The sequence below is a fragment of the Phyllobates terribilis genome, unplaced genomic scaffold (assembly GCF_046119375.1).
Source record: "Phyllobates terribilis strain yellow unplaced genomic scaffold, ASM4611937v1 Scaffold_13__5_contigs__length_258822181, whole genome shotgun sequence".
Lineage (NCBI taxonomy): Eukaryota > Metazoa > Chordata > Amphibia > Anura > Dendrobatidae > Phyllobates > Phyllobates terribilis.
The window spans coordinates 88,363,718-88,391,716 of record NW_027362773.1 but is presented as its reverse complement, the minus strand read 5'-3'; the positions used below and the strand labels follow the sequence as shown (position 1 = coordinate 88,391,716).

The 27,999-nt window shown below is 41.5% G+C and overlaps 1 protein-coding gene across 1 annotated transcript in view; it reads right to left on the bottom strand.

The window, feature by feature from the left end:
• Positions 1 to 255: 255 nt before the first annotated feature.
• Positions 256 to 27,999, bottom strand: part of SLC67A1 (solute carrier family 67 member 1) — a 110,197-nt gene continuing 82,453 nt past the window's right edge. Inside the window, exons 8-10 of the mRNA XM_073658171.1 lie at positions 11,034 to 11,135; positions 2,448 to 2,568; positions 256 to 952 (exon numbers count right to left, since the gene is read on the bottom strand). Of these exons, the coding sequence (XP_073514272.1) occupies positions 765 to 952; positions 2,448 to 2,568; positions 11,034 to 11,135 (411 nt within the window). The 3' untranslated portion in view covers positions 256 to 764. The remainder of the gene's footprint in view (positions 953 to 2,447; positions 2,569 to 11,033; positions 11,136 to 27,999) is intronic.

Below are 27,999 nucleotides of genomic sequence, written 5' to 3'. Positions count from 1 at the left end.
AACTTTTAGGGCCAACTCCAAAGGAAGTCAGTAAAAGTTTGTAATAAGCTGTAAAATAAAGTTCTGCAATTCTCTAATATAGTTTGTGCTCTATTTTGATCTCTGCTTGCTGTCACTGAATGCGGAGGGACTTCTTTATATCCAGATCCCTAAAACCAGTACAAACCTGATACTTCTCACAAGTGATTGTTACAATTGTATCAAGCTGACAATCTGATGTTGCAAATCTAAATCTTCCCACAATCCACAGACACATTCTGTTATGTAAATATTTATTATTTACACGCAAACACTGAACTATAAAATATTACATCTAACGATTCTATCAATTGCAATTTGCATAAAAAGGACACCGATGGGCATTGATAGACTTGGTCACAGGTAAAATTCAAATAAAGAGGTAGATTATTGCCCCTTGCTGACTGTTTCCAATAGGGTCTTGTTGCAGCTGCGACATGCTGATGGAGCTGAGATTTTATAGAAACTCGAGTGCCACAGCTTTTGAGACTACATGGTTGTCAGAGCATGTTGTGAGTTGTGGTTCTCCTAAAACTTGATAGTTACAGGGTTGAGACCATTACCCGACCCTGATTTGTTTGGTTGAACTTTCCTGAAGGATGAAATAGGCTCATGAAATATAGCTATTTTATGGAAGAATGGGGTTAATACCCTTTATCGCATCAGGGGGCTATAGAGAGTTTTCCTTTTAAAATTGTCTAGATTTGCAAATATATAAAATCTAAATAAAAAACTTGTTTGCTGCGCTATTCATCCTTCCCTATAGTTCGCCTTGGTTGACTATTAACAAGGTACATCAATAAACACAGACTGATGATAATGTTGAATAGGCCGAAGGAGGGCACCCCGTAGTGTTTATACAGATATCCCCCAATGGTGGGTCCTATGGTCCGTATGAGGGGCTGGATAGATGCGCAGATCCCCAACATCGCTCCTACAACAAGAGAAAAGATATCATCAGTATGTTGTATCCCCACCACAATCAGAACGAACACCAGACCTGTAGAAGTCACCCAACAGCTGAAGAGATAAAAAGGAAGACAACAGCAGGAGATGAGTGTGCTGACTCTGTGGGGAAAGTGACCTTACAGTCACGAGAACAACTAAATACACCCTCTTTGAATAATAAATAAAAAGGATATAATAAAAACCATCTTGTCTGTAAAGGTCTAAAAAAAATAGGTGAATGTAACCTCAGATGAAGAAGAACAACACGTGACAAATTACATTGTGTCACTATTTATTTACTCAAAACTAGAGCAAAATGCAGTAGCGGAGTGTGAAAAATGAAGTATACCCTTACTCCTTCCAAAGGAAGTAAGAGGATAAGTAGCAGCCAGGTGCGGCTAATCAAATGCCATTGATTAATTGGCATCAATAAGTGTGAGCAACTTTATAAAAGCCGAAGTTTTGGCAGTTTACTGGTCCGCAGCATTCAGATGTGTGTTAACACGAAGGCAATGGGCTCACAGTTGGTACCTAGCTATATGCTTGTCACATCTGGGTCCTGGTGCCTAAAGAAGACCTAATTACTATATTGGAGAGTTACATAGTGGAAGGAGCAGGGTCTCCCAGCAGCACAGAGTATTTCAGCAGAGGAATTTCTTGAGACAGGGCAGTGTTATGATATGAGGTGGAGAATAGAGAGAGGTTTTCTGAACTTTTCCATATAATAAACTTCTAAAAATTTCCATTGACATTAATTTATTTGTATGTTGTGCCACACTCACTGATTAAAGTGGAAAAGAAAAAATTTATTTAAAACCATGATTTTTCTTTTTCAAACATTCAAATCTGATATTTTGTACGTTGTGGAAGGAATGAAGGCGGATTTTCAATCTATTATGAACTGTAAGTCTCCATAAATCTCATTACAGGTGCCGGGGCTTAGTCTCCGCTTCTTATATTCTGGGCATGGGAAGGTTTGGAATGTAAAACTCCTACAAAAAAAGTAATACAAAACCGAACATAAAGGCGAAGAATTTGCAGATTCACATCTGACACTCGAGACCCCTGTAATGAGATATCCCATAGAAAAGAGATATGTAGCCTAGAAAGATCCGGGTCTGTTCAGGCCTTATTCAGATGCATAGTTTAGAAGAGCTACGGCATTCCTGCCCGGCCTTTAGTATAAAAGTTCACATTCATTCTCAGCAAGCAGAGATATTGAGAAGTTTGAGCGAAGTTGCAAAACTTTTCATTATGCAACAATTAAGCCTTTGTTTACAAAATGAAATAAAATATTTAAGGTCAGAGATATATGTGAAATAATGTGAGAGGGAGATGAAGATCAACAGGGGGATAGTTGTAAAGTAGAACGGACAAGGTCCCAAGCAGCACAGAGCATTTCAGGAAATGAAATGAATGAAAAGCGATGGTGACACCATCCCCAGTCCTGAATGGTATCGCCGCCATACCCCAGTACATACCAGTTTCTGATGGAGGGACTGCTTTAGTTAAGATACTGTCTGTGATGACTCCCGAGACGCACAGACTGAAAACCATCGGGAGAGCGATGATGCAGAAATGGAAGACATTACTCATTACTGTCTAAAGGAGGAAAGACAGAAAGTTGTGTCACATGAAGCCAAATGACTGTGCCTGAATTGAGAAAGTCTTATGTAACTTCTTTCGTCATGTAAGATCATAGTGGTCCTGATTGTAACACGAATGTCAGGATGGAACATTTAAAGGGAATCTGTCAGCAGGATTCCCCCCCCCCCAAACTATTTATATGTGCATGTAGCTATTTCACAGACCAGTCTGGTGATACCTTTACATGACCAGTCCGTTCCTCCTTTAGGCAGTTCTAGGCTGGGAATAGAGCTGGAGTGACAGAGGCTTCGGATCTACCATAGCTCTTCAGCCTCATTTCCATATCAATTCAAATGCTGATTTCTCAGTAACAGAGGGACAGGCCATGTAAAGGTATTGCTGTACTTGTCTTTGAAAGAACTACATGCACATAGAAATAGTTTGAGGGGGATGAAATCCTGCTGAGAGATTACCTATAACTATATGTGGTGCTGTAATGGGGGCATAGAGGATGGCTTTGTTATAGGGGAACCTGGAAGGACTTGCCTTGGGCAAAAATCACTGGCACTGTTATATTGTGTCATCAGGAGTGTAATATTATATATATATATATATATATATATACAGTATATATATTATAATATAATATAATGGAAAACAGGTTTGTTACATCTTCTTATAGCACATTACACAATTACTTTCTTCATGATGATATTGATCCATTGTTGGCATTGTTATAAGGGCACCTAGAAGGAACTGTTAGGTAGTGACTACCTGCACTGCTGTTAAGGGAGCACTGTGACTGACTGTATATAGGGGAATCTGGGTGAAATAATTAATAGGGCACTGCTACTTACTATATCTGGTGCAGTTATTAGGGCAGGTTGGCTCTATTTTAATTTTATGTTGGCACTATATCTAGTGTTATTATGGGGGCATTGTGACTGATTTTGTATCATAAGGGAATCTGGGTACAATAGTTAAAAGGGCACTGCCACTTACTATATCTAGTGTTATTATGGGGGCATTGTGACTGATTTTGTATATAAGGGAATCTGGGTAAAATAGTTAAGAGGGCACTGCCACTTACTATATCTATTGTTATTATGGGGGCATTGTGACTGACTCTGTATATAGGGGAATATGGGTGAAATATAGTAAGTGGCAGTGCCCTCTTAACTATCTGGTGCAGTTATTAGAGCAGGCTTGCTCTATTTTAATTTTATGTTGGCACTATATCTAGTGTTATTATGGGGGCATTGTGACTGACTCTGTATATAGGGGAATCTGGGTTACATAGTTACATAGTTTATAAGGCCGAAAAAAGACAAGCGTCCATCCAGTTCAGCCTATTTCTTGTGCACTGCAGCTATACCGCAGCGTTGATCCAGGGGAAGGCAACAAAAAACCATGCGGTATAGGCCAATTTACATCATTGAGGAAAAATTCACTTCCCGACACCAATCTGGCAGTCAGATTAAATCCCTGGATTAATTAACTAAGCATAAGATGTAATTTTATTGTTCTCAAGAAAGGCGTCCAGGCCTCTCTTGAACTCTTTAAGTGAGTTGGACATTACCACTTCCTCTCCCAGAGAGTTCCAGAGTCTCACGGCTCTGACCGTAAAGAATCCCCTTCTATGCTGGTGCAGGAACCTCCTTTCCTCCAGACGCATAGTGTGCCCCCTCGTCTTTGTCACCATCCTTGGTATAAACAGGTCATGGGAGAGATCTCTGTACTGCCCCCTGATGTATTTATATATGTTTATGAGGTCTCCCCTAAGCCTTCTCTTTTCCAATGTAAATAGGCCTAATTTTGACAACCTCTCTGGGTATTCTAGTCCCTCCATTCCCTTTATTACCTTAGTCGCCCTCCTTTGTACCCTCTCTAGCTCCAATATGTCTTTCCTGAGCACCGGAGCCCAGAACTGTGCACAATATTCTAAGTGCGGCCTTACCAGCGCTTTATACAGAGGAAGAACAATGTTCTCATCATATGCCCCTATTCCTCTTCTGATGCATGCCATGACTCTATTTGCCTTCACAGCTGCTGCCTGACCCTGGGCACTCCACTTTAATTTGCTATTAACCAAGACGCCCAGGTCCTTCTCCATGTCAGATTTCCCCAACGGTTTCCCATTTAATATTGAAATAGTTAAGTGAAATAGTTAAATAGTTAAGTGAAATAGTTAAGACGGCACTGCCAATTACAATATCTGGTGCAGTTATTAGGGCAGGCTGGCTCTATTTTAATTTTTTGTTGGCACTATATCTAGTGTTATTATGGGGGCACTTTGAAAGGCTTTGTGATGTGGCACTTGGACTTGATTTTTTCTTGGCACTATATCGAATGCTATTATAGGGGCCCCTGGAAGGAGTTGTTATGGGGCAAATTCACTGCCATTGTTATGTATATGGATGGAAATGCTATGGGGTTGTTGCTGCCATTGATTTGAAATAATGCAAATTTGTATGTTTTCCGAATAATGCTGAACTAGCGCGCCCATTTTTGCAGATTTAATGGCTTCTGTCCGGCTAATAGAGGACAAGAATTGGTGAGGTCGATAGTGGAATATTTAATAATTGTAACATAAGAGTATTTGACAAAGCTAAATAAACTTTTTTTTTTTGCAATGCTTCATTAGTCCAGACTTGTTGAGTCTAATTCTTCAAGAAAATGGTTTCCTAGAATAACATGGGTGCACTGCTGATGGGGATGTGCCATGTACACAGACATAGGAGGACAAGGATAAAACACAACACTTACTGATACAAAGAATGAGAAAATATTCCATAAAGACCTTATTTATTCAGCCGCCGGCACAAGCGTCAGATCTGCTTGAGTCCTGTGTCTTGTTATTACAGTGCAGGTATTCGGGCCCCGAACAGCGCAGCAGTGATAAAGGATGTTATTTCTAGGACTCTTTTCATAAGTGGCAGCGAAGAGCGAGATTCTTGTATTTGTTATTGTGGTATAATTAGTAACGTGCAAATAAACAAGCCTTCGATTCACAAAGAAGCCGCATACCAGGGAGAAATTAAAGCGGCTTTCAAACATCAAAAAGGGGTCCAAGGATCTCCAGTACTGGGGTCCTCCATCAGTATGGACAACATCTCACCACTATGACCAGCGATATGGCCAACGGCTATTGTCGCATTTCGTTTCACCCTACTATCAACATTGAGAAGCAGAAGAAGAAATTCTCTCCTGTGAAGAGTGAACAGTTATGGAGACACTAGATCTGGAGCTATTATGGGGGCACTGGTTAGATCTTTTCTAAAGGGTACCTGAATACTATAAAGGACACCTGAATAGAATTGTCATGATGACATTATACCTGGAGCCATTACGGGGGCACTACAGGTAGTTTTGGGATTGGGGTACCTAGATAGAACTGTTCTAGTTTGATTATATCTGGAGCTATTATGGGGGCACCGTGACTTACTCTTTCATAAAGGGCACCTGGATAGAACTGTCATGACGACATTTTTTCTGGCGCTATTATGGGGGAACTGTAACAGTTCTCCTTTATAAAGGGACCTGGATAGAATTGTTACAATGCCACTATAGCTGGAACTATTATGGGGGCACTGTGGATGACACTTTTGTTAAGGGTATTTGAATAGAACTAGTGACACTATCTGGAGCTATTCGAGGGGCACTGCACTTAGCCCTTTTATAAAGGGTACCTGCATAGACCTGTCATGATGACATTATATTTGGCGCTATTATGGGGGTACTGTAGCTAGCTCAGGTCTAGCCCTGTCTAGATAGAACTGTTATACTGCTACTATATCTGGAGCTAAAAAAGTAACAATGGAGCGGGCACCACCTGGCATGCAAAGCTAACCAAAATACGCGTAAAACATATGCAGTTCAATAAAAGAGGAAAAACATGCACAAAAGATCGATTGCACTTCCTAAATTTAAACTATATAAAACTTTATTATGTAAGAAATACAAAAACCTAAACAAGACAAATTAAAACATTTACGTGGTGGCACAATGTGCACATTTTTGTTTCCAAGGCCAAAAACTGGCACTGGGAAACAAACCATATGACCGGCATGATAACCAATAGAGACATGCAAGCATAATGGATATCAGAAATAGATATGAATATACACTACCCCGAAAGTGATGTCAAATAGTATTCAATAATGAAGAGAGGTGCAATGCACAGGAACAGATAATACATAAATAATGCAGTATCAAAAGAATATAAAAAAGGTCAGCAGTAAATTCTCCTGTGCTGATATGTGTGGGGACCCCTGAGAAAGCCACCTCCTATGGCAATACGTGTGGGGACCCCTGAGGAAGCCACCTCCTATGGCAATACGTGTGGGGACCCCTGAGGAAGACACTGCCTGTGGCTATACATGTGGAAACCCCTGAGGAAGCCACCTCCTTTGGCGATATGTGTTGGGATTCCTGAGGAAGCCACTTCCTGTGGCGATAGGTGTGAGAAACCCTGAGGGGGCCACCTCCTGTGGCGCTATGCTTGGGGTCCTCATACCCATATGAGTATTTTCCAATGAGCCAATTTAATTGAGTAACTGTCCCATGGCACTTTGCACAGTGTTACTGCTGACATCTATAATATAACGCTGCAAGCGTCCCTCTGTCTGAAGCCTCTATAGCTTGACCAAGCGCTACACGCCTGCACAGTCAGGCTCCAGATAGAAGAACACATGGAGCCGTTGCAGGTAAGAGGAGTGTATGGTGCCGGAGATCGCGGTATGCGTAGACACTTACATACTTACCTGACCGGGAGGAGCGTTGCTGTGGCGCCTCTCTTCTAGCCGGAGACCGGATCAGGAGTGCTGCGCCGGAATCGGCACATGCGCATAGCGCTATTCGGCGCCATTTTACTGAAGACACATTTGCAGTGTGCCTTCAGCAAAATGGCGCTGGACACCGCGGTATGGGCACGCACGTACTCCGGTGCCGCACTCCTCCCCTGGCCTCCGGCAGAATGAGACTCAGCGCTGGAGCACAGGGAAGAAAGGTGAGTATAAGTGTTTATTTTTATGTATGTGTGCAGCGTGATAGGGATGGGAGGTGCCATACATACCAGGATTGGGGGATGAGGGGACCATGTATATCAGGATTGGGGGGTGAGGGGACCATGCATACCAGGATAGGGGGGTGAGGGGTGCCATACATACCAGGATTGGGGGATGAGGGGTGCAATTCATACCAGGATTGAGGGGTGAGGGGTGCCATGCATACCAGGATTGGGGGGTGAGGGGACCATGCATACCAGGATTGGGGGATGAGGGGCCCATGCATACCAGGATTGCTGGGTGAGGGGACCATGTATACCAGGATTGGGGGGTGAGGGGGCCACACATACCAGGATAGGGGGGTGAGGGGTGCCATACATACCAGGATTGGGGGGTGACGGGTGCCATACATACCAGGATTGAGGGGTGAGGGGACCATGCATACCAGGATTGGGGGATGAGGGGCCCATGCATACCAGGATTGGGGGGAGAGGGGACCATGCATAACAGCATTGGGGATGAGGGGTACCATGCATACCAGGATTGGGAGGTAAGGGGGTACCATACATACCAGGATTGGGGGGTGAGGGGACCATGCATACCAAGATAGGGATGAGAGGGTACAATGCATACCAGGATTGTGGGGTGAGGGGACCATGCATACTAGCATAGGGATGAGGGAGTACCATGCATACCAGGATAGGGATGAGGGGTGTCATGCATACCAGGATTGGGGGTGAGGGGACCATGCATACCTGAATAGGGATGAAGGGTACCATGCATACCAGGATAGGAATGCGGGATACCATGCATACAAGGATAGGAATGCGGGGTACCATGCATACCAGGATGAGGGGTGCCATGCATACCAGAATAGGGATGAGGGGTACTATGCATACCAGAATAGGAATATGGGGTGCCATGCATACCAGGATTGGGGGATGAGGGGGCCATGCATACCAGGATAGGGTTGAGGGGGCCATACATACCAGGATTGGGGATGAGGGAGCCATGCATACCAGGATGAGGGATTGGGTGCCATGCATACCAGGATTGGGGGATGAGGAGGCCATACATACCAGGATTGGGGGATGAGGGGTGCCATACATATCAGAATAGGGATGTGGGGTGCCATGCATATCAGGATGAGGGATGGGGCGCTATACATACCAGAATGAGGGGTACCATGCACACCAGAATAGGGACGAGGGGTATCATGCATACCAGAATAGGGATGAGGGGTGCCATGCATACCAGGATTGGTGATGAGGGGTGCCATGCATATCAGGATAGGGATGAGGGGTACCATGCATACCAGGATTGGGGATGAGAGGTGCCATGCATACCAAGATAGGGATCAGGGGTACCATGCATACCAGGATAGGGATGAGGGGTACCATGTATACCAGGATAGGGATGAGGGGTACCATGCATACCAGGATGAGGGGTGCCATGCATACCAGGATAGGGATGAGGGGCCCATGCATACCAGGATAAGGCTGAGGGGGCATGCATACCAGGATTGGGGGGTGAGGGTGCCATGCATACCAGGATTGTGTATGAGGGAACCATGCATACCAGAATGAGGGGCGCCATGCATGCCAGGATTGGGATGAGGGGTGCCATGCATACCAGGATTGGAGGTGAGGGGTGCCATGCATACCAGGATTGGGGGTGAGGGGTGCCATGCATACCAGGATTGGGGGTGAGGGGTACCATGCATACCAGGATTGGGGATGAGGGGTACCATGCATACCCGGATTGGGGATGAGGGGTGCCATGCATACCAGGATTGGGGATGAGTTAGCCATGCATACTAGGATTGGGGATGAGGTGTGCCATGCATGCCAGGATTGGGGATGAGGGGCGCCATGCATGCCAGGATTGGGATGAGGGGTGCCATGCATACCAGGATTGGGGATGAGGTGTGCCATGCATACCAGGATTGGGGATGAGGGGTGCCATGCATACCAGGATTGGGGATGAGGTGTGCCATGCATACCAGGATTGGGGATGAGGGGTGCCATGCATACCAGGATTGGGGGTGAGGGGTGCCATGCATAACAGGATAGAGATGAGGGCAGCACATAACAGGATGGGGTAACAGGATGGGGGCAGCACAAATACCAGGATGGGGGCAGCACATACCAGCATGGGAGACCATATACCACCCGGGCGTAGTACGGGTTCAATAGCTAGTCCTTTATTTTCTCATAACACTGAATGTTCCTGTGCATTGCACCTCTCTTCATTACTGAATACTATTTGCCATCACTTTCGGGGTAATGTCCATTCATAACTCTTTCAGATATCCATGGTTATTATGTCGGTCATACGGGTTTTATCCCAGTGCCAGTTTTTGGCCCAAAAAACAGGTTCTCTCGCAATGTGCGCATTTGTAAATGTTTTTATTTGTCTTGTTTAGGTTTCTGTGTTTGTAACATAATAAAGACTTATGTTGTTTAAATTTAGGAAGTGTCACCGATCTTTTGTACGGGTCTTTCCTCTTTTTTAAATTACATCTGGAGCTATTATGGGGGCTGTGACTTACACTTTTATAAAGGAAACCTGGATAGAATTGTCATGACATTATACCTGGCACTACTACGGGGGCATTGTAAGTGGCTCCTTTATAAAAAAAAGATAGAACTGTTACACTATTTCCACTATATCTGGAGCTGTTATGGGGGCACCGTGGCTGGTTCTTTTGTAAACACCACCTGGAGAGAACTGGGGACACAATATTTGGAGCTATTATGGCTATAACAGAACCAGTCCTGGTGCCTCCATAACAGCGCCACTTTTAGTGAACTTTTGATAGTTCTCTCCAGGTAAAAATGAGTCACGCATAGTGACCCCATAGTAATTCCAAATGTAATGTCACCATAACAGTTGTCTCCTGATGTCCCCATAATAGAGTCAGCCTCAGACACCCATAATAGCTCACTATGACCGTTCTATCAAGGTGCCCTTTTAGCACCTAAATGGAACTGTTATGGCGACAATTTATCTGTTGCTATTATGGTTGATTTTTTTTTTTTTATAGGCACGTCTGGATGGAACTGTTATGGTGCAACTATATCTGATACTATTATTGCAGAACTGTAGATTTCTCTGTTTTAAGGACAACAGTATGCAACTGCTAGGAGGGCACTGTGTCTACTATTGTTATGGGGGCACTGTGTCTACTATTGTTATGGGGGCACTGTGTCTACTATTGTTATGGGGGCACTGTGTCTACTATTATTATGGGGGGACTGTGTCTACTATTGTTATGGGGGCACTGTGGCTAACTCTCAGAGACACCTGGATAGAAAATTCCCTCTTGATGGTTATTTTTTAAGCTCTCTTCCAAGTGGTCAGGACTAGATCCACCTTGCCAGGGGGGCTCTGATGTCACCCAGCTTTCCAAAAGAGCTGAATGGCAAATCTGCTGGCTACATAGGTTTTTTCCAAAAATTTGTAAATTCTTACCAGGCCCAGTCCAACAACCATAGAAACCACTATGCTTAACAGAAGCATAGTATCATCCGAGAAGCGGCTGGTCAGGCGTCCAACCATGATTCCCTGGACGACCTGTAAAATGAGGACATAAATCATAGAGAAGAACGAAAAGAGATAAAGTTAAACTAAAAATAGGTAGGAAGAATAAAAATAGTAAGTGACTAAATATCTTTCAAGAAACTAAATAAATAATACAATTATAATTTTAGAAACTTGTAAAATTGTGAGTGAACCAAAGTGACAAAGTAATAAACATATGTAAAAAGAAAAAAAAGTCAGCAAACTTTATCCTGAGATATCAGTATATGAAATATACAGTTGTGCTCAAAAGTTTACATACCCCGTCAGACTTTTTCCTTTCTTGGCCCTGTTTCAGAGAATATGAATGATAACAAAAAAACTTTTTCTCCACTCATGGTTATTGGTCGGGTGAAGCCATTTATTGTCAAACTACTGTGTTTTCTCTTTTTAAATCTTAATGACAACCAAAAACATCCAAATGACCCTGATCAAAAGTTCACATACCCTGGTGATTTTAGCCTGATAAAACGCACAGAATTTTACATAAATGGGTTTGAATGGCTACTAAAGGTAACCTCCTCACCTGTGACCTGTTTGCTTGTAATTAGTGTGTGTGCATAAAAGCTGAGTGAGTTTCTGGGATCCAGACAGACTCTTGCATCTTTCATCCAGCCACTGACGTTTCTGGATTGTGAGTCATGGGGAAAGCGAAAGAATTATCAATGGATTTATGGGAAAAGGTAGTTGAACTGTATAACAAAGGAAAGGGATCCAAAAAAATATCCAAGGAATTGATAATGCCAGTCAGCAGCATTCAAACTGTGATTAACAAATGGAAAATCAGGGGCTCTGTAAAAACCAAACCACGGTCAGGTAGACCAATAAACATTTCGGCCACAACTGCCAGGAAAATTGTTCAGGATGTAAAGAAAAACCCACAAATAACATCAGCTGAAATTCAGGACTCTCTGAAAACTAGCGGTGTGGCTGTTTCAAGATGCACAATAAGGAAGTACTTGAAGAAAAATGGGCTGCATGGTCAAGTCACCAGAAGAAAGCCATTACTGCGCAAATGCCACAAAGTATCTTTCCTATAATACGCCAAACAGCACAGAGACAAGCCTAAAAACTTCTGGAACAAGGTAATTTGAAGTGATGAGACCAAAATTGAGCTTTTTGGACACAACCATAAATGTTACATTTGGAGAGAGGTCAACAAGGCATATGATGAAAGGAACACCATTCCTACAGCAAAGCATGGAGGTGGATTGCTGATGTTTTGGAAATGTGTGAGCTACAAAGGCACAGGAAACTTGTTAAAAGTTGAAGGAAAGATGAATGCAGCACGTTATCAGCAAATACTGGAGGCAAATGTGTACTCATCAGCCCGGAAGATGCGCATGGGACATACTTGGACGTTCCAACATGACAACGATTCAAAACACAAGGCCAAGTTGACCTGTCATTGGCTACAGCAGAACAAAGTGAAGGTTCTGGAGTGGCCATCTCAGTCTCCTGACCTCAATATCATTGAGCCACTCTGGGGAGATCTCAAGCGCGCAGTTCATGCTAGACAGCCCAGGAATTTACAGGAACTGGAGGCTTTTTGCCAAGAAGAATGGGCAGCTTTACCATCTGACAAAAATAAAGAACCTCATCCACAACTACCACAAAAGACTTCAAGCTGTCATTGATGTTAGAGGGGGCAATACACGGTATTAAAAACTGGGGTATGTGAACTTTTGATCAGGGTCATTTGAATGTTTTTGGTTGTCATTAAGACTTAAAAAGAGAAAACACAGTAGTTTGACATTAAATGGCTTCACCCAACCAATAACCATGAGTGGAGAAAAAGTTTTTTTGTTATTATTCATATTCTCTGAAACAAGGCCAAGAAAGCAAAAATAAATTCTGCCAGGTTATTTAAACTTTTGAGCACAACTGTATATAGAATTCCAATATTTATACAGAAGTCGATACTGTATACAATGGAAGAGATCGCCGGAGGAGAAAATTGGGGTAATTACATTTGAATCCCCATCATCTTTGACCTTCTACTATAACCCATCAAAGCAGGAAACAAGACTGACGATCATCTTATCGCCCAACATTTTATATGGTCATTTCGGTGTCTTTTTTGGGTTAATTGGGACTTTTTAAAACTTTCCTCATTCTTTCACAAACGAAAGGATAAGTAGCAGTAATTATAGAGCTTAGGATTTACTACTAAATGGGCGCCTAAGTCGGTCTAATTTCTCTCCTCTACCAAGTAAATCAGGTCATACAATAGCTCCTTCATCATTATAGACGCAATCCTAAATATCAGGTTTTCTGTTCCGAATATGAAATGTTAACCTTTTCTAAAAGTCTTCAATATAAAAGCGTGAGAAAAAAAAGGGAAACAATGAGCGGCCGGGGAACCCCACCTCAGCGACAAGTCACAGCACATAAAACTTGCACTATGCACAGGAGACAGCCGGCACGCCGAGGAAACAAGACCTGTGTAATGCCACCCATAGCAAAGGACAATAGGCCACTCCTGTCACACAAAAGCCTGTAGGAAACCCTGTGGCTGTAGAAATACAAGGTGGCAACATAAGTGCACGCAACTCAGGACAGCATTCCAGTCCAGATTTCTCTGGTCAAAAATACCATGTCTAGGTCACTAGTGAGGCGGAAATAGTCCCGAGAGCTCAGATTCTCATTAGCAAGCAAGTTGCATCTTCTCTTTATAAGATGCAGTATTATAGTAGTTATATTCTTGTACATAGGGGGCAGTATTATAGTAGTTATATTCCTGTACATAGGGGCAGTATTATAGTAGTTATATTCTTGTACATAGGGGACAGTATTATAGTAGTTTTATTCCTGTACATAGGGGCAGTATTATAGTAGTTATATTCTTGTACATAGGGGACAGTATTATAGTAGTTATATTCCTGTACATAGGGGCAGTATTATAGTAGTTATATTCCTGTACATAGGGGCAGTATTATAGTAGTTATATTCTTGTACATAGGGGGCAGTATTATAGTAGTTATATTCTTGTACATAGGGGCAGTATTATAGTAGTTATATTCTTGTACATAGGGGGCAGTATTATAGCAGTTATATTCTTGTACATAGGGGCAGTATTATAGTAGTTATATTCTTGAACATAGGGGGCAGTATTATAGTAGTTATATTCTTGTACATAGGAGCAGTATTATAGTAGTTATATTCTTGTACATAGGGGCAGTATTATAGTAGTTATATTCTTGTACATAGGGGGCAGTATTATAGTAGTTATATTTTTGTACATAGGGGGCAGTATTATAGTAGTTATATTCTTGTACATAGGGGGCAGTATTATAGTAGTTATATTCCTGTACATAGGGGCAGTATTATAGTAGTTATATTCTTGTACATAGGGGACAGTATTATAGTAGTTTTATTCCTGTACATAGGGGCAGTATTATAGTAGTTATATTCTTGTACATAGGGGACAGTATTATAGTAGTTATATTCCTGTACATAGGGGCAGTATTATAGTAGTTATATTCCTGTACATAGGGGCAGTATTATAGTAGTTATATTCTTGTACATAGGGGGCAGTATTATAGTAGTTATATTCTTGTACATAGGGGCAGTATTATAGTAGTTATATTCTTGTACATAGGGGGCAGTATTATAGCAGTTATATTCTTGTACATAGGGGCAGTATTATAGTAGTTATATTCTTGAACATAGGGGGCAGTATTATAGTAGTTATATTCTTGTACATAGGAGCAGTATTATAGTAGTTATATTCTTGTACATAGGGGCAGTATTATAGTAGTTATATTCTTGTACATAGGGGGCAGTATTATAGTAGTTATATTTTTGTACATAGGGGGCAGTATTATAGTAGTTATATTCTTGTACATAGTGGTCAGTATTATAGTAGTTATATTCTTGTACATAGGGAGCAGTATTATAGTAGTTATATTCTTGTACATAGGGGCAGTATTATAGTAGTTATATTCTTGTACATAGGGGCAGTATTATAGTAGTTATATTCTTGTACATAGGAGCAGTATTATAGTAGTTATATTCTTGTACATAGGGGGCAGTATTATAGTAGTTATATTCTTGTACATAGGGGGCAGTATTATAGTAGTTATATTCTTGTACATAGGGAGCAGTATTATAGTAGTTATATTCTTGTACATAGGGGCAGTATATCTTCATCCCAGCCCTAGCCCACCTCTTCAACCTGTCACTAACAACCGGTGTCTTCCCCTCATGTTTCAAACATGCCGCAATCACACCCATCCTCACAAAGCTCCCTTGACCCATCCTCTCTGACTAGCTATCGCCCCATATCACTCCTCCCCTATGCCTCAAAACTACTGGAACAACATGTCCATTCTGAGTTGTCCTCCCACCTCTCCTCCTGCTCCCTCTTCGACCGCCTACAATCTGGTTTCCGACCTCACCATTCTACTGAATCTGCCCTGACTAAAGTCACCAATGACCTACTAACCGCCAAATCCAAGCGACACTACTCTGTCCTCCTCCTCCTACACCTGTCATCTGCCTTCGACACAGTGGACTATTCCCTCTTACCAGGGCCGGCGTCAGCACCCGGCGCACCCGGGCAAATGCCGGGGCCCTGAGCAGGCAGAGGGGCCCACTGGCGGTCGCGCACCGCGCTGGGCTATGAGCGGAGGAGAGCGGTGTCAGCGCCCGCCCTTCTCCGCCGCTTGCTCAGGGCCCCGGCAGCTGGATACTTACCTCTCCCCGTGCCTCCGCAGATCCGCTGTCTTCCTGCTCTGAGCTCCCTGTGACGTCTCAGGTCAGAGGGTGCGGTGACGTCTTTTCACCGCGCCCTCCCCTGGCCGTCACAGGGAGCGCTGAGCGGGAAGACACCGACAACGCTGGCGTTCGGACCCGAGCAGCGGGCAGCAGGTAGCAGGTGAGGAGAAGGGAGGTGAGTATTTGATTTTTTTTTTTAATGTATGGAGGCATGGGGCAGTATAAAGAGGGGGGGGGACATCCTGCATGGGGCATTATATAGAGGGGGGGGACATCCTGCATGGGGCATTATAAGGTGGGGAACAGCCTGCATGGAGCATTATAAGGGGGGCAGCCTGTATGGGGCATTATGTGGGGGGGTAACAGCCTGCATGGAGCATTAAAAGGGGGGGGCCTGTATGGGGCATTATGTGGGGGGGAACAGCCTGCATGGAGCATTATAAGGGGGGGGGGCATCCTGCATGGGGCATTATAAAGAGGGGGGGGCATCCTGCATGGGGCATTATAAAGAGGGGGGGGGACATCCTGCATGGGGCATTATATAGAGGGGGGGTGACATCCTGCATGGGGCATTATAAGGTGGGGAACAGCCTGCATGGGGCATTATAAAGGGGGGGGCAGCCTGCATAGTGCATTATGTGGGGGGGAACAGCCTGCATGGAGCATTATAAGGGGGGGCAGCCTGTATGGGGCATTATGTGGGGGGTAACAGCCTGCATGGAGCATTAAAAGGGGGGAGCCTGTATGGGGCATTATGTGGGGGGTAACAGCCTGCATGGAGCATTATAAGGGGGGGACAGCCTGTATGGGGCATTATGTGGGGGGTAACAGCCTGCATGCAGCATTATATGGGGGCCAGTATCCTGTATGGAGCGTTATAAGGGGACCGGTATCCTGTATGGAGCATTATAAGGGGACCGGTATCCTGTATGGAGCGTTATAAGGGGACCGGTATCCTGTATGGAGCGTTATATGGGGGCCAGTATCCTGTATGGAGTTTTATAAGGGGACCAGTATCCTGTATGGAACGTTATATGGGGGCCAGTATCCTGTATGGAGCTTTATAAGGGGACCAGTATCCTGTATGGAGCGTTATATGGGGGCCAGTATTCCGTATGGAGCCTTATATGGGGGCCAGTATTCCGTATGGAGCCTTATATGGAGGCCAGTATTCCGTATGGAGCCTTATATGGGGGCCAGCATTCCGTATGGGGCATAATATGGGGGCCAGTATTCCGTATGGAGCCTTATATGGGGGCCAGTATTCCGTATGGAGCCTTATATGGGGGCCAGTATTCCGTATGGAGCCTTATATGGGGGGCCAGTATTCCGTATGGAGCCTTATATGGAGGCCAGTATTCCGTATGGGGCCTTATATAGGGGCCAGTATTCCGTATGGGGCCTTATATGGGGGCCAGTATTCCGTATGGAGCCTTACATGGGGGCCAGTATTCCGTATGGGGCCTTACATGGGGGCCAGTATTCCGTATGGAGCCTTATATGGGGGCCAGTATTCCGTATGGAGCCTTATATGGGGGCCAGTATTCCGTATGGAGCCTTATATGGGGGCCAGTATTCTGTGTGGAGCGATTCACCGGTTTCTGAGCTATTGTGGAATTTACAATAGATATCACTCATGTAATGTAAGAAGTGAAATCTTTGCATTGTACTATATATATATATATATATATATATATATATATATATATATATATTCTCCGCTGTATCTCTGCATCATGAATCGTGGTATGTGTTAAAGGGGCCCACTGAGACTCTTTCGCCCGGGGCCCAGAAAAACCTGGAGCCGGCCCTGCCTCTTACTACAAACTCTCTCATCTCTCGGCATCACAGACTTGGCCCTATCCTGGATCTCCTCATACCTAACAGACCGGACATTCTGTGTCTCTCACTCACACACCACCTCCTCATCTCACCCCCTATCTGTCGGTGTCCCCCAAGGCTCAGTTCTAGGACCTCTGCTCTTCTCCATCTACACCTTAGGCCTGGGGAAGCTCATAGAGTCCCATGGCTTTCATTATCACCTCTATGCTGATGACACACAGATCTACCTCTCTGGACCCGATATCTCCTCCCTACTAACCAAAATCCCACAATGTCTGTCCGCCATTTCATCCTTCTTCTCTGATAGATTTCTAAAACTTAACATGGACAAAACAGAATTCATCATCTTTCCGCCATCCCATTCACCCCCCCCCCCCTAATTGACCTATCTATCAATGTCAATGGCTGTCCACTCTCCCCAGTCCCTCAAGCTCGCTGCCTTGGAGTAACCCTGGACTCTGATCTCTCCTTCAAACCACATATCCAAGCCCTTTCCACTTCCTGCCGACTCCAACTCAAAATATCTCCCGGATCCACACATTCCTCAACCATGAATCTTCAAAAACACTAGTGCATGCCCTCATCATCTCCCGCCTCGACTACTGCAACCTCCTGCTCTGTGGCCTCCCTTCTACCACTCTTGCACCCCTCCAATCTATCCTAAACTCTGCTGCCCGACTAATCCACCTGTCCCCCCGCTATTCCCCGGCCTCTCCTCTCTGTCAATCTCTTCACTGGCTCCCCATTGCTCAGAGACTCCAGTTCAAAACCCTAACCATGGCATACAAAGCCATCCACAGCCTGTCTCCTCCATATATCTCTGACCTAGTCTGCTGTTACATACCCGCACGCAACCTCCGATCCTCACAAGATCTCCTTCTCTACTCCCCTCTTATCTCCTCTTCTCACAATCGCATACAAGATTTCTCCCGTGCTTCCCCGTACTCTGGAAATCTCTACCCCAACACATCAGACTCTCGTCGACCGTGGAAACCTTCAAAAAGGAACCTGAAGACTCACCTCTTCCGACAAGCCTACAACCTGCAGTAACCACCGCTGCATGACCAGCTCTACCCTCACCTACTGTATCCTCACCCATCCCTAATAGATTGTGAGCCCTCGGGGGCAGGGTCCTCGCTCCTCCTGTACCAGTCGCTGTCACATTGTGTTCAAGATTATTGCACTTGTTTTTGCTATGTATACCCCTTTTCACATGTAAAGCGCCATGGAATAAATGGCGCTATAACAATAAATAATAATAATAATAGTAGTTATATTCTTGTACATAGGAGCAGTATTATAGTAGCTATATTCTTGTACATAGGAGCAGTATTATAGTAGTTATATTCTTGTACATAGGAGCAGTATTATAGTAGTTATATTCTTGTACATTGGAGCAGTATTATAGTAGTTATATTCTTGTACATAAGAGCAGTATTATAGTAGTTATATTCTTGTACATAGGAGCAGTATTATAGTAGTTATATTCTTGTACATAGGAGCAGTATTATAGTAGTTATACTCTTGTACATAGGAGCAGTATTATAGTAGTTATATTCTTGTACATAGGGGGCAGTATTATAGTAGTTATAGTCTTGTACATAGGGGGCAGCATTATAGTAGTTATATTCTTGTACATAGGGGCAGTATTATAGTAGTTATATTCTTGTACATAGGGGCAGTATTATAGTAGTTATATTCTTGTACATAGGAGCAGTATTATTATTAGTTATATTCTTGTACATAGGGGCAGTATTATAGTAGTTATATTCTTGTACATAGGGGGGCAGTATTATAGTAGTTATATTCTTGTAGATTGTAGAGGGTCGATGAGAGAGTTATCTGAGAGATAGTGGATTAGACGGGAGTGGACCAAGCGTTCCAGGAGTTTAGAGATGAAAGGAAGATTAGAGACAGGTCTGTAGTTAGCAGTGCAGTTCTGGTCCAGGGATGACTTTTTAAGTAAAGGGGTTATGATGGCATGTTTAAATGAGGAGGGAAAGATACCTGAAGAAAGAGAGAGGTTAAATATTTTAGTCAGGTGAGTGGTGACCACCCGTGAGAGAGACTGCAGGAGATGTGAAGGAATGGGGTCACTGTTGCAGGTTGTAGGCCGAGAAGAAGCGAGGAGCTGGGTAACTTCTTCTTCTGTAACAGGCTCAAAGATGGCAAGTGAGCTTGAAGTGCGGCAGGGACGGGGATCCAGGCACTGAGGAGATTGGGCTGAGATGTCCTGATGGATGTCATTGATTTTTTCTAGGAAATAAGTGGCCAGATCCTCCCCGTTCAGGTTGGTGGTGGGGGTCTGTGCTTTAGGGCTCAGGAGGGAGTTTAAGGTTTCAAAAAGTCGTTTTGGATTGTTGGACAGTGAAGTGATGAGGTTGGTGAAGTAGGATTGTTTGGCCAGATGAAGGGCAGAGTTATAGGTTTTGAGCATGAATTTATAGTGATGAAGTCCTCTGCTAAAAGAGATTTTCTCCACTGACGCTCAGCACACCTTGAGCAACGCTGAAGAAAGCGTGTTTGCATCGTGTGCCAGGGCTGCCGTTGTCTGTGTCGGGTCTTTCTGCGAGTAGAAGGAGCTGCTTCATCTAGGGCACTCTTCAGTGTATTATTGTAGTGTGACAATGCCAAGTCTGGACAGGAGAGGGAGGATATGGGAGCTAAAGATGTGTGGAGATTGTCCATAAGCTGCTGGGTATTAATGGTACGTGTATTCCTATAAGTGTGGTAAGTGGAGATGTCCTGGGTGAGGAGACGGTTCTTGACAGAGAAGGAAAGAAGGTTGTGGTCCGAGAGCAGGAGAGGGGAGTTAGTAAAGTCATGCAGCGAGCAGAGAAAGGAGAAAACCAGGTCCAGAGTATTCCCGTCTTCATGAGTAGGAGAATTAGTAAATTGTGAGAGGCCGAATGAGGAGGTTAGAGAAAGTAGATGAGAGGCAGATTGGGAGAGGGGATCATTGATGGGGATATTAAAGTCTCCCATGATGATGGTGGGGATGTCACAGGATAGAAAGTGAGGAAGCCAGGTGGCAAAGTGATCCAGGAACTGGCGGGAGGAGCCTGGAGGGCGATACACCACCGCCACTCGCAGGGAGAAGAGTTTGAAGAGTCTGATGGCCTGCACTTCAATGGAAGGAAACATAAGTGAGGGAACCAGGGGGGCGGGGGTGACCTGGAAAGCACATTGTGGTGAAAGGAGCAAACCAGCACCTCCATCCTGTCTATTCTCGGGTCTGGCAGTATGTGAAAATTTCAGCCCACCAAAGGAGAAAGCAGCAGCTGTGGTGGTGTCTGAATGCTGGATCCAGGTTTCTGTAATAGCCAGAAGGTTAAGGGATTTAGAGAGGAAAAAATAGTGAATGTAAGTTACTTTGTTACACACAGACCTTGCGTTCCAGAGAGCACAATGGAAAGCGATAGGAGAGGGCATGCACTGAATGTTAATAAGATTAGCAGGGTTTCTATATGCAGCTAGAGGAGAGTGGAATATGCTAGTGGAGGGAGGCCCAGGGTTGGGGGAGATGTCGCCAGCGACTAGGAGAAGGAGAAAAAAGAGAAAGAGCTTGTGGTGCAATGATTTGTATGAACGTTTTGAGTGCTGTATGGTGGAAGTGGATGGTTTGGAGTGGGTGAGAAATATCAGTAGAGCCTCAGAGTTATATATGGGAGAAGGGAGGGGTGGATATGGAGTGAGTGCACAAAATGTGTTAAAGGGCGGACGAGATGTGAGAAAGCAGAAGTTAAAACAAGTAATAAGCTATGACCAATGCATAATGCAATACGACTGACCAAGAAGCAGCATGTTTGTATGAATATCCTATACACCTTACCTGTCTAACTGTCGTTGTATAACTGCTTATTAAACGCACTTTAAGCTATTGCACTTAAAGTCTGTTGCACGCGTGACCCAGCACGCATGCTATCCTGAGCCAGAGCTGAATATATATGAATTGAAATGTCTGCTAACAAGCAGCACCAATTGGCCAAACTGAGTAATTAGCCAATTAGTACAGAGCAGGCAATGCAATGCAGGGTAAACAAACCAATATACAACAGAGGGCCAAAAAACAGTGAAAAAGAAAGCTTTGAACACTTCAAAACAGAGCCAAAAAAAAACAACACAGCAGCAATGGATGAAATACCATGTAGAAATCTTGCTAGAATATGACTTTGTTCACACCCAGACAGCATACAAGCAGACCAGTATTACAGCAGTTATATTCTTGTACATAGGAGCAGTATTATAGTAGTTATATTCTTGTACATAGAGGGCAGTATTATAGTATATTCTTGTACATAGGGGGCAGTATTATAGTAGTTATATTCTTGTACATAGGAGCAGTATTATAGTAGTTATATTCTTGTACATAGGAGCAGTATTATAGTAGTTATATTCTTGTACATAGGAGCAGTATTATAGTAGCTATATTCTTGTACATAGGGGGCAGTATTATAGTAGTTATATTCTTGTACATAGGGGGCAGTATTATAGTAGTTATATTCTTGTACCTAGGAGCAGTATTATAGTAGTTATATTCTTGTACATAGGAGCAGTGTTATAGTAGTCATATTCTTGAACATAGGAGCAGTATTATAGTAGTTATATTCTTGTACATAGGAGCAGTATTATAGCAGTTATATTCTTGTAGTCCAGCGCAAATTATCTCATTGTCTATTACTACAATTTTCTATTTGGGCACTTTGTGGCTAGTGCCCCAGTTTGCAGCAGGACTATCAGACGATCTACTAGCGCCACTATACTCCTTTTTTTAAGGTACTTATTTGTAGTTATATTCTTGTACATAGGGGGCAGTATTATAGTAGTTATATTCTTGTACCTAGGGGGCAGTATTATAGTAGTTATATTCTTGTACATAGGGGGCAGTATTATAGTAGTTATATTCTTGTACATAGGGGCAGTATTATAGTAGTTATATTCTTGTACATAGGGGCAGTATTATAGTAGTTATATTCTCGTACATAGGGGGCAGTATTATAGTAGTTATATTCTTGTACATAGGAGCAGTATTATAGTAGTTATATTCTTGTACATAGGAGCAGTATTATAGTAGCTATATTCTTGTACATAGGGGGCAGTATTATAGTTGTTATATTCTTGTACATAGGGGGCAGTATTATAGTAGTTATATTCTTGTACCTAGGAGCAGTATTATAGTAGTTATATTCTTGTACATAGGAGCAGTGTTATAGTAGTCATATTCTTGAACATAGGAGCAGTATTATAGTAGTTATATTCTTGTACATAGGAGCAGTATTATAGTAGCTATATTCTTGTACATAGGGGGCAGTATTATAGTAGTTATATTCTTGTACATAGGGGGCAGTATTATAGTAGTTATATTCTTGTACCTAGGAACAGTATTATAGTAGTTATATTCTTGTACATAGGAGCAGTGTTATAGTAGTCATATTCTTGAACATAGGAGCAGTATTATAGTAGTTATATTCTTGTACATAGGAGCAGTATTATAGCAGTTATATTCTTGTAGTCCAGCGCAAATTATCTCATTGTCTATTACTACAATTTTCTATTTGGGCACTTTGTGGCTAGTGCCCCAATTTGCAGCAGGACTATCAGACGATCTACTAGCGCCACTATACTCCTTTTTTTAAGGTACTTATTTGTAGTTATATTCTTGTACATAGGGGGCAGTATTATAGTAGTTATATTCTTGTACCTAGGGGGCAGTATTATAGTAGCTATATTCTTGTACATAGGGGGCAGTATTATAGTTGTTATATTCTTGTACATAGGGGGCAGTATTATAGTAGTTATATTCTTGTACCTAGGAGCAGTATTATAGTAGTTATATTCTTGTACATAGGAGCAGTGTTATAGTAGTCATATTCTTGAACATAGGAGCAGTATTATAGTAGTTATATTCTTGTACATAGGAGCAGTATTATAGTAGCTATATTCTTGTACATAGGGGGCAGTATTATAGTAGTTATATTCTTGTACATAGGGGGCAGTATTATAGTAGTTATATTCTTGTACCTAGGAACAGTATTATAGTAGTTATATTCTTGTACATAGGAGCAGTGTTATAGTAGTCATATTCTTGAACATAGGAGCAGTATTATAGTAGTTATATTCTTGTACATAGGAGCAGTATTATAGCAGTTATATTCTTGTAGTCCAGCGCAAATTATCTCATTGTCTATTACTACAATTTTCTATTTGGGCACTTTGTGGCTAGTGCCCCAATTTGCAGCAGGACTATCAGACGATCTACTAGCGCCACTATACTCCTTTTTTTAAGGTACTTATTTGTAGTTATATTCTTGTACATAGGGGGCAGTATTATAGTAGTTATATTCTTGTACCTAGGGGGCAGTATTATAGTAGTTATATTCTTGTACATAGGGGGCAGTATTATAGTAGTTATATTCTTGTACATAGGGGCAGTATTATAGTAGTTATATTCTTGTACATAGGGGCAGTATTATAGTAGTTATATTCTCGTACATAGGGGGAAGTATTATAGTAGTTATATTCTTGTACATAGGAGCAGTATTATAGTAGTTATATTCTTGTACATAGGAGCAGTATTATAGTAGCTATATTCTTGTACATAGGGGGCAGTATTATAGTAGTTATATTCTTGTACATAGGGGGCAGTATTATAGTAGTTATATTCTTGTACCTAGGAGCAGTATTATAGTAGTTATATTCTTGTACATAGGAGCAGTGTTATAGTAGTCATATTCTTGAACATAGGAGCAGTATTATAGTAGTTATCTTCTTGTACATAGGAGCAGTATTATAGTAGCTATATTCTTGTACATAGGGGGCAGTATTATAGTAGTTATATTCTTGTACATAGGGGGCAGTATTATAGTAGTTATATTCTTGTACCTAGGAACAGTATTATAGTAGTTATATTCTTGTACATAGGAGCAGTGTTATAGTAGTCATATTCTTGAACATAGGAGCAGTATTATAGTACTTATATTCTTGTACATAGGGGCAGTATTATAGTAGTTATATTATTGTACATAGGGAGGGAGCAGTATTATAGTAGTTATACTCTTGTACATAGTAGCAGTATTATAGTAGTTATATTCTTGTACATAGGGGCAGTATTATAGTAGTTATATCCTTGTACATAGGGGCAGTATTATAGTATATTCTTGTACATAGGGGATAGTATTATAGTAGATATATTCTTGTACATAGGGGGCAGTATTATAGTAGTTATATTCTTGTACATAGGGGGTAGTATTATAGTAGATATATTCTTGTACATAGGGGGCAGTATTATAGTAGTTATATTCTTGTACATAGGGGGCAGTATTATAGTAGTTATATTCTTGTACATAGGGGGCAGTATTATAGTAGTTATATTATTGTACATAGGGAGGGAGCAGTATTATAGTAGTTATACTCTTGTACATAGTAGCAGTATTATAGTAGTTATATTCTTGTACATAGTAGCAGTATTATAGTAGTTATACTCTTGTACATGGGGGCAGTATTATAGTAGTTATATTCTTGCACATAGAGGCAGTATTATAGTAGTTATATTCTTGTACATAGGGGCAGCATTATAGTAGCTATATTCTTGTACATAGGGGGCAGTATTATAGTAGTTATATTCTTGCACATAGGGGGCAGTATTCTAGTAGTTATATTCTTATACATAGGGGCAGTATTATAGTAGTTATATTCTTGTACATAGGGGACAGTATTATAGTAGTTATATTCTCGTACATAGGGGGCAGTATTATAGTAGTTATATTCTTGTACATAGGAGCAGTATTATAGTAGTTATATTCTTGTACATAGGAGCAGTATTATAGTAGCTATATTCTTGTACATAGGGGGCAGTATTATAGTAGTTATATTCTTGTACATAAGGGGCAGTATTATAGTAGTTATATTCTTGTACCTAGGAGCAGTATTATAGTAGTTATATTCTTGTACATAGGAGCAGTGTTATAGTAGTCATATTCTTGAACATAGGAGCAGTATTATAGTAGTTATATTCTTGTACATAGGAGCAGTATTATAGTAGCTATATTCTTGTACATAGGGGGCAGTATTATAGTAGTTATATTCTTGTACATAGGGGGCAGTATTATAGTAGTTATATTCTTGTACCTAGGAACAGTATTATAGTAGTAATATTCTTGTACATAGGAGCAGTGTTATAGTAGTCATATTCTTGAACATAGGAGCAGTATTATAGTAGTTATATTCTTGTACATAGGAGCAGTATTATAGCAGTTATATTGTTGTAGTCCAGCGCAAATTATCTCATTGTCTATTACTACAATTTTCTATTTGGGCACTTTGTGGCTAGTGCCCGAATTTGCAGCAGGACTATCAGACGATCTACTAGCGCCACTATACTCCTTTTTTTAAGGTACTTATTTGTAGTTATATTCTTGTACCTAGGGGGCAGTATTATAGTAGTTATATTCTTGTACATAGGGGGCAGTATTATAGTAGTTATATTCTTGTACATAGGGGCAGTATTATAGTAGTTATATTCTTGTACATAGGGGCAGTATTATAGTAGTTATATTCTCGTACATAGGGGCAGTATTATAGTAGTTATATTCTTGTACATAGGAGCAGTATTATAGTAGTTATATTCTTGTACATAGGAGCAGTATTATAGTAGCTATATTCTTGTACATAGGGGGCAGTATTATAGTAGTTATATTCTTGTACATAGGGGGCAGTATTATAGTAGTTATATTCTTGTACCTAGGAGCAGTATTATAGTAGTTATATTCTTGTACATAGGAGCAGTGTTATAGTAGTCATATTCTTGAACATAGGAGCAGTATTATAGTAGTTATATTCTTGTACATAGGAGCAGTATTATAGTAGCTATATTCTTGTACATAGGGGGCAGTATTATAGTAGTTATATTCTTGTACATAGGGGGCAGTATTATAGTAGTTATATTCTTGTACCTAGGAACAGTATTATAGTAGTTATATTCTTGTACATAGGAGCAGTGTTATAGTAGTCATATTCTTGAACATAGGAGCAGTATTATAGTACTTATATTCTTGTACATAGGGGCAGTATTATAGTAGTTATATTATTGTACATAGGGAGGGAGCAGTATTATAGTAGTTATACTCTTGTACATAGTAGCAGTATTATAGTAGTTATACTCTTGTACATAGGGGCAGTATTATAGTAGTTATATCCTTGTACAAAGGGGCAGTATTATAGTATATTCTTGTACATAGGGGATAGTATTATAGTAGATATATTCTTGTACATAGGGGGCAGTATTATAGTAGTTATATTCTTGTACATAGGGGGTAGTATTATAGTAGATATATTCTTGTACATAGGGGGCAGTATTATAGTAGTTATATTCTTGTACATAGGGGGCAGTATTATAGTAGTTATATTCTTGTACATAGGGGGCAGTATTATAGTAGTTATATTATTGTACATAGGGAGGGAGCAGTATTATAGTAGTTATACTCTTGTACATAGTAGCAGTATTATAGTAGTTATATTCTTGTACATAGTAGCAGTATTATAGTAGTTATACTCTTGTACATGGGGGCAGTATTATAGTAGTTATATTCTTGCACATAGAGGCAGTATTATAGTAGTTATATTCTTGTACATAGGGGCAGCATTATAGTAGCTATATTCTTGTACATAGGGGGCAGTATTATAGTAGTTATATTCTTGCACATAGGGGGCAGTATTCTAGTAGTTATATTCTTATACATAGGGGCAGTATTATAGTAGTTATATTCTTGTACATAGGGGACAGTATTATAGTAGTTATATTCTCGTACATAGGGGGCAGTATTATAGTAGTTATATTCTTGTACATAGGAGCAGTATTATAGTAGTTATATTCTTGTACATAGGAGCAGTATTATAGTAGCTATATTCTTGTACATAGGGGGCAGTATTATAGTAGTTATATTCTTGTACATAAGGGGCAGTATTATAGTAGTTATATTCTTGTACCTAGGAGCAGTATTATAGTAGTTATATTCTTGTACATAGGAGCAGTGTTATAGTAGTCATATTCTTGAACATAGGAGCAGTATTATAGTAGTTATATTCTTGTACATAGGAGCAGTATTATAGTAGCTATATTCTTGTACATAGGGGGCAGTATTATAGTAGTTATATTCTTGTACATAGGGGGCAGTATTATAGTAGTTATATTCTTGTACCTAGGAACAGTATTATAGTAGTAATATTCTTGTACATAGGAGCAGTGTTATAGTAGTCATATTCTTGAACATAGGAGCAGTATTATAGTAGTTATATTCTT